This window comes from Anoplophora glabripennis, unplaced genomic scaffold (assembly GCF_000390285.2).
Source record: "Anoplophora glabripennis isolate ALB-LARVAE unplaced genomic scaffold, Agla_2.0 scaffold2, whole genome shotgun sequence".
Classification (NCBI taxonomy): Eukaryota; Metazoa; Arthropoda; class Insecta; order Coleoptera; family Cerambycidae; genus Anoplophora; species Anoplophora glabripennis.
Window position 1 is genome coordinate 1,220,195 of NW_019416325.1, and position 8,426 is coordinate 1,228,620.

Below are 8,426 nucleotides of genomic sequence, written 5' to 3' on the forward strand. Positions count from 1 at the left end.
GTGCAATCGGGCCACGCCGTATTATCCGTAATGATACTGATACTGCAAAAAATATATTATTAATCGTGGAACACCCACCGTACTTACCGAAGTTGTTTTTATTGCTCTGGCGTGCATTATGGATAAGACAAAGTTCTGGTAACCTGTATTTTTAGAAAAAAATAAGCTCCTTTAACGTCCATTTACGAAAATACTTTTTAATGCCAAACGATTCAGTGGATTTAGATCGAAACAATACATAATGAAAAGTATGCCATCATATCTGGTAAATTTAGAGAAAATTGACAAATAAGAATGTAGAACATACAATATGGTAGTTATTATCAATTAAAACAAATAAATCGTATGCGGCCTACAGAATAATAGAACATCGCTTCTTTTTCCACATAAGCTTGGATGGAAAATAATTATTTTTGTCGCTTACGAAGGACAACTGATCAAAAAAGAGCCCAACTTTTGTCAGGAGAAAATAATACTGTTGCAAGAAGACCATATCAAATAGAAGAAAATGTTTGTAAAATTGGTTCAAGATTCAACATTAGCGGAGCTTTGAACGCCGTGGCCGTACTTGACCTTGTTGAGGTCAGGGCGGAGGTCAAATCAAAGGTCACCGGTTTAGTGTCCATCAATAATCCTAGAACTATTGTGGAGAACATTTTTCCTGACGGGTTATCCTGCCATTCAGGTGCTGTTGGGTCACTTTGCGACTTTTTGATATTTGACCTTGACCTTGACCTTCGTGGTAATTTCAAGGTCACATCCGAAAGTAAAATTGTCAGCTCTCTCAATTTCCGGGGTCAAAATTATGGGGTCCCGCGTAAAAAAATTCATGTGATCTTGATATGACCTTGAAGGTAAGTCAAATTCAAGGTCACCATCGGATAGCCCTACCCCTTGAATATTCTTAATGCAGTGTGTGATTTTATTACTTGTTAAAATTTATGAAACACGGCACGCATTTTACGTAAATGTCTTTAATGCATTAAAAGTATACCAGATGTCGTCGTCCGCTACCTAGGGATTGATTCTGTAGTTGTGTAGCTCTGCCCGGGCTCTAATAATGAAAAATAAATGCGTATCTTGACAAAAATTTTTTACGACAAAGACATGCTCAAGAACTAAGTTCAGAAGTTCAGATCAACTATAAGGAATTTGAGGTCAGGGAGGTCAAATCCAAGGTCACCGGAACTATTGTGGAGAACATTTCTCCTGGCGGGTTATTCTACCATTTCGGTACTGTTGGGCCTCTTTAGAACTTTTTGATATTTGACCTTGATCTTGACCTTCACGGTCATTTCAAGGTCATATCCGAAGGTAAAATTTTCCGCTCTCCATTTCCAGGGCCAGAATTATGGGGTCCCATTTAAAATTCTCGTGACCTTGATACCACCTTGAAGGTCATGGCCCAGGTCAAATTCAAGGTCACTAGACTACAATAATCCTAGAACTATCGTGGAGAACATTTTTCCTGGCGGGTTATTCTGCCATTCCGATACCGCTGGGCCACTTTGGGGCTTTTTGATATTTGACCTTGATCTTGACCTTCCTGGTCATTTCAAGATCACATCCGAACGTAAAATTTTCCGCTCTCTCCATTTCCTGGGTCAAAATTATGGGACCCCGCTTAAAAAAATTCTCGTGACCTTGATATGAGCTTGAAGGTCGTGCGATCTGATTGATTCTGTAGTTGTGTAGCTCTGTCCGGGCTCTAATAATGAAAAATAAGGGCGTATCGTGACATTGGTACGATTTTTAATTTTTTACGGCAAAGATACGCGCAAGAATTAAGTTCAGAAGTTCAGATCAAACACGGTTAAGAAATAAATAAAATTGCAGCAGTAACAGCCAGTTATAATGAATTATTTTAAAGATAACACGAAATTATTTGTGTATACATGCCTGTGTCTCTCCTTATCAGTTATTATCATTAACCTGTTCAGTTATCTTGGAATAATCTTGTTGACTCAGTTCAGACTCTGAGCTATGAGGTGTACTAGCTATGAGAAAGCCGAACAACAGAATAGGGAAGAAATTCGTACGAAAATTCACAGATCACGAGTGTCGAACAGCCTAAAATGCAACAAACTGGGCCCAAATCGGGATTTATCTGAGTGCAGTTCCAGGCAATGATGTGGTGGCACATTCTATACGTGATACCGGTTTTGCGTGTGTCGTACGCTGTAGAATTAGTATCAGGGATGTGCCCGGATTTGTGTCAATGCGACAATTTGATAACCGATTGCCGCTACGGCAGCCTCACCGAGTTGCCAGCAGGGATAAACCCAAACGTAAGCCTTATCTTCCGTAAATAAGTTTTAAAATGGTTTTAAATCTCAGACGTAAACAAAGTCAAACTAACATAACCCTAATGTCCTATAACCGACGTATTATTTGTCACAATTTCGTTAACATACAGGCAATAAATGCCCTGGACTCTTGAACATGTTCATTTCTTATAATTTATTGGATATTATATCACGCTTAATTTCAATACTTATCTATCCATAAAGAGATAAAAAAATTCACAATAAGTTTCATGTTATCAGCTTAACCTAGATATATAGTCTAGTTACTCAGGGTTTTTACCTCCGAATTCTTTATAACTGAACCGATTGACGTGAAATTTTGACTGAATGTGGGGAATGCCTCAAGGAACAAAACTTATATAGTGCCGAAGTGTGCTTTTGCCCTGGGGGTGGAAATTTTTATGCCCAAAATAACCACAGGAATCGATAGAGGAGTCAATTTTAAGTAGCAAATGTTATATAAAGTTTTTTGGATAATCCAATACTTTCCGAGTAATTCGTCATTGAAAATGTTGATTTTTTTGTGAAAAAGTGCTTGTTTTCGGACAGTTTTTGCAAATAACTCTGAAATCATTGGATTTAACGAAAAAGTGGTAAGGAACAAAATGAAAAGTAATAAAAAAATAAATCTAATGGCATTATTTTGTTTTTCTCTAATTGCACTATAAATCGAGTTATGGATTTTTAAACATTATTATATGTTAGCTAAAAACTAAATTGGAACCAGTTAACGTTAAATAACGCCAAAACCATTTTTTTTTTAAAAAAAATTAATAAACAAATCAGTGCCTTTGGCGACAGAATTAAAATTAAATGCAATCCACTCACAGATTTCTTCATTTATGTTCTAGAAATATGTTCTGGGTCTTTGGCTCGCTTACAAAGCATGATTTCGAAAAAAACTTAATTTTTGAAAATGTTAATTTTTCAAATTTTTGAAAAAAAATCGATTTTTACGCTGTAACTTAAAAATTAAAGGGTGTACGAAAAAAATACAAGAGTAAAAAAGTTTAGCTTTATTTTTGCTGAAGATTTTGCTTAAATTTTTTATTTCTCTAAAATTAATATTAATCGAGATATCGCCTTTTTTGTTTAACATATGAATGAGAGAACCACCCTTTTCGGGCCCTTTAAACCCTTCAAACTTAAAAATGAAGGGCTTAAAAAAGATCAACTCAACTGTTCACGTAGCCCTTACAATTCCCTGCAAAATGAGCCTTTGTGCGATTAAAAATCTTAAAAAGTAAGAAAATTATCGTCAAAAAAATAAACACGTGTGTAGGTGATAATTTTAAGAAAATTTATGTAAAACAAGGATTTTAAAGCATTTAGATCTTTTTGGTATATATACGTATTTAGTATGTGTATATTAACATATTAATATAACGAACTGGGGATGGTTAAAAAAGGATTTAGTGGAACCAATAATAATGCGTAGTTTGTCTGCTCCGGAAGTATTGCTGAAAATGATTTTTTGCAATTGCAAAAAAGATTGCGGAGCAAATTGTGGCTGCCGGAAGCTCGGTTTATTTTGCAATTCGACATGTGGAACATGCTCCGGCGACACCTGCCTAAATTCTCCTCCAATCATCGAAGAGGACGACGAATAATCATTTACATATAATTATAATGTTTTTTTGTATTTATTTTTATTAAAAACGAAAATAAAAATTTATAAAATGTCTGTGTCTGTGTCGGTGTCGATGTCGATGTCTGTGTCTGTGTCTATGTCACTGTCTATGTCTATGTCTGTGTCTCTGTCTGTGTCTGGGGTAATTTTTAAGGGTTCAGAAGTTGCAATCAATTCAAAATTATTTTATAAGAAGGGAATAAATGTTTATTTAATACGAATGCACATTTAAAATGTTTCTACTCTTTCAATAATACTTCTTTATTTGATTTTCGAAAGAAGGTGTATTTTTCAAGGGTTGAAATGTTTTTTTAATATTATTTTCATCCAAAGGGGTGATTTTTAAAGGTTTTTCCGGGTTGAAAATTTGGTATACATATTAAGTTTCATGTTAGATAGCACATGAAATTACTCATACTGCATAAATAAAAAAGATTTGATTACATAAAATGCTTAAATTTGTATTTTTCTTTTTTTTCCGATAAGGGGTGGTTTTCACCCCTTAAGAACAAAAAGCACACCTAGCGCATATATAAGTTTTGAAGTGAGGGGTAAGATGAGCCTAATTCTAAATTTTGAGAAAAATCGATGCAGTTATAAAAAAATCGGAGGTATTACTATGTTTCCAGCTACAGTAACTGGGCTAATAATTACTTTTAATAACGTTCTGATTAATATTTTTCAAATAAGGGTTTCAAAAACTATTTTTACAAGCACGTAAAAAAAAGTAGTTTTTAAAAAGGGTAGATCTTAGTGTGTCATGGCTCTTTACGATACAACAGTTACTTTTCTTTGACATTTTATGGTACAAACGAAAGTGCGGATTTCTCTTTCTTTCTGTAGATTTCTAAAATTTCTTCACCGTCTCCGATCGAAGATTCTATCGCGATAACTATCGCTTTACTTACAAACGATAAAAAAAATAGTAATTTTAACCTAATAACGTTGCATCGTAAATCATTCTCTAGGTAAAATATATACAGGATGAGGATGTTGCATCACGTCAACGTAAAAATCAAACACAATTTTACAACTTCAAGCAATGAATATAAATAAAGCCGGAATCTAAACTTCGAGGAAGGATAAATCATCTTTAATCCTTGTGAACTTTGCGCCTCCAAAAATGCGCTGTATTTAGTTAATACAAATTTACGTGGTGCAACACCTTCGTATAAAGTTTGTAAAGCTCCTTCCTATAATCTGAGCTAGGACGGCGAAGTTCTAAGTTTAATACATGCATAAGCCCCAGTAAAAACTATTGATTTATTTTCAGGTAATCAGTTTGGATTTATCCTACAACAGCTTCCAAAGTTTTCCTGAAGGTTTGCGGGATTTCCAAAGCCTGAAATACCTGAATATATCCAACAACAAGATATCGACGCTCGGCCACTCGGATTTTGCGGGACTGGAGAACCTGGAACGGCTGGACTTGAGTTACAACCAGTTCCACGACTGGAAAGACATCCATTCCGCTACGTTTGGTTACCTTAAAATACTGACATACCTGGACATCTCCAACAACGCTCTCAGAAGCATTCCGCAGTATTCCAGTCACTTGGTAATACCGTCCATGGAAATTCTCAAATTAAACAACTGCTCGATGAGGTCGGTCCCGGTGCAGACATTCAAAAGTTTGCCGAATTTAAAAGAATTGCACATGACAGACAACCCGATACGTATTATAAACGATTCTTTCGAACTGAGCAACGTAAAGTATATAGACTTGAGTGGATGTGACTTACAGTACATCGGCGATCATGTGTTCCAAGCCCTACCCCTGTTGGAAACCCTCATTTTAAAGAACAACGACTACCTTAAAAAAATTTCATGTAACTCGGAAAGTTTATTGTATTTAGACCTGTCTGGTTGTACGCTGGAAATCGTCCCTACAGGAAACTTGAGAGCACTTACGTTCCTCAACTTACAAGGGAACTTTTTAAGGGAAATTCCAGATAGAAGCTTCACCAACTTTCCGAACTTATTAAAACTGAATTTGTCGTACAATGCTATATCCGTTATCCAAGATAATGCATTCCGTGGCCTTGATAACGTTAATATCATTGACTTATCCCTGAACAAGCTCACAGTCCTAAGCGAAAAAACTTTTTTATCCACTATCGCCCTCATAACGCTGAACCTTTCCCACAACTACATTAACTCCATCGACAGTATTACTAGCACATCCCTAAAAACCTTAGACGTTAGTTACTGTGAAATCTACGCTATAAACAGATTTAGTCTAGGGAATTTGCCTAAGCTGATAGAACTATCTCTAGCAAGAAACTTCTTGTCCTCGTTGCCAGACGGCTGGACAGCTGATCGTTTGGTGTACTTGGACGTAAGCGGTTGTAGAATAAAGACCATCAACAACCACACGTTCGAACAAATGTTTTACTTAAGACACATAAATCTATCTGGCAACCGACTGACCACCATCGATCCAAGCTTTTTCCCGCAAGCCCTCTACGTAAAAGTCGACGACAACCAGTGGAGATGCGACTGTCCAAAATTAAAAAGCATGTTCGAGTGGTTGATCGAATACAACGAGAGAGTTGACAGGTTGATATGCGACTCTCCAGAACGCTACGAGGGTAAGGCCTGGCACGAGGCTTGCCAGGATGAATGGTATCCCACACCTCAGTCAAAGGACCACCTCTGGTGGTACTCTGTAGGCGTCATTGTGACAATGGTACTCCTACTAGTAGCGGTGGTAGCCATGAGAAAGATGCATCAGATCAAAGAGAGCCGCCTGAGGGAGATCGAAGAAACGCGCAGGGCTCAAGAGAGGGAAGCCCTGGAGAGAATGCATAGACTTCAAAGGGAGAGAAGGGAAGAGGAAAATAGAAACGCGCCCGATCCGAGGGAAGTCCAGAGACCGCCTTCTTACAACGAGGCGTTGTTACTCCCTAGGCTGGATTCGTCGTATCAGAACCTGTCTGGAAGCATGCACAGTTTGAATTCCAGGCAGAGCGGCAGCAACCCTGACGTTTCAAAGAAAGGTAGACCGAAGAGGAAGAGGAGGAGGAGGAAGTCGGATTCTTCAGAGGGCAGGCGTGCTTCCCGCGTTGTCGTTGACTCGGATACGTCGGATCTTGATACCCAATTGAGGACGCAAGCCCCTCTTGAGAGTGATTTTTAAAATGCTCATACGGATGTTTTTATTCTAGCACTGAGTTTAACTGAACTTATTATTTATTTCCCAGTGTTTAACGGTTCCAGTAGTTTTTTCTACTTTATCCTTATAATATTGTTGTACTATTCGTTCTGTCCAACTTCAAAATAAACTAACAACAGACACTGACCCGAGAAGCAATAGGATTTACTAGTTTCTTTAATGAAAAACACGTAGTACAACAAATATCGTTCTAAATTTTACGATTATCCTCCTTTTCGTAGTTTATATTTGGACTGTTATACGACTGTTATGCTATTGAACATGTCTGAAATGTCACTTAGAGTGTTTTATTTATACGAGCTATAAATAAGGCAATACTAAAACTCGACGAAATATTTCACAGCGCCAATTGGAAAATTATGCACAGCAATTTTACAAATAGGTTAGGCACATTATGCAGATTGCGTTTGTAAATAATAATTAGTAAATTTGGAAATGACAATTGTACACATTAAAATACCGTTTTATTTATTATACGTACCATTAACAATGTATTTTTTAATCAAGTACACATATAAATCTACTTGTTATGTTTAGTTATGTTGAAGCATTAAGTGAATAAATGGTTATTTGTTTTCCAATTTTTTTCTAGTTATTATTATCATTTTCTATTTTTTTTTTCAAGAATTAACCATCAATATCTACACCGGTATCATTGGTGGCCAAACCTTGTGCCGCAGATATTTTTAGAAGAATGTTATTCATTGATACTATATCAAAATAGCGTCCTTTTATACACGCCTGTATCAGTCGACGATAAGTGGGTTTGGAATAATATCCAGGCGTTTTCAAATTTGCCCCCTCGACCAGGCAACCAGTAAAACACTGATATTATCAACGACTATATGATGCGGACTATAAAAATAAAAGACACAAACGGAAGAGGTTGTATATCTCTTCAGAAAGTACTAATAAAACAAGAATGGATCACACATTTTTTCAAAAGCAGTAGGATGATGTATCTATTGACGTTTATTGGAGAATAAATTACGGGCAGAATGTGTGGTACATTGTTAAAAACAAACAAGTATAAATGACATTTGTTCTGCTTTATCTTGACGACTTTATGACTAATCTGAACTGTTTCGTTGCAAGTAACCGGGAAATCATAAAATTTCGATATAAGTATATTACAGATAAACTTACGACAATTAAACAAATTATTAATTATTTAAAAAACCTTTAATACAGGATGGTGTGACAATTTAATCTAATAAGAGTCTTAATCTAAATTAACGAATTATTTTTAGTTCATGTTTGGCCGCTGGCGTCGAAATTCTAGAATTTTTAGTGAAATTAACTTCCGCCATTGGCA

The 8,426-nt window shown here is 36.3% G+C and overlaps 1 protein-coding gene across 1 annotated transcript; it reads left to right on the forward strand.

The window, feature by feature from the left end:
- The first annotated feature begins 1,980 nt into the window (after positions 1-1,980).
- LOC108916885 (slit homolog 1 protein) lies at positions 1,981-7,692 on the forward strand. The gene is made up of 2 exons (XM_018723201.1): positions 1,981-2,288; positions 5,210-7,692. Exons 1-2 carry the CDS (start codon positions 2,127-2,129, stop codon positions 7,073-7,075), a joined length of 2,028 nt encoding a protein of 675 aa, XP_018578717.1. The 5' UTR covers positions 1,981-2,126; the 3' UTR covers positions 7,076-7,692.
- Positions 7,693-8,426: the final 734 nt, after the last annotated feature.

Bases quoted from the DNA above. Each gene is read 5' to 3' on its own strand.
- LOC108916885 (XM_018723201.1), top strand. From the start codon at position 2,127: ATGATGTGGTGGCACATTCTATACGTGATACCGGTTTTGCGTGTGTCG. The intron at 2,289-5,209 runs GTAAGCCTTATC...ATTTATTTTCAG, and splicing joins CAGCAGGGATAAACCCAAAC to GTAATCAGTTTGGATTTATC.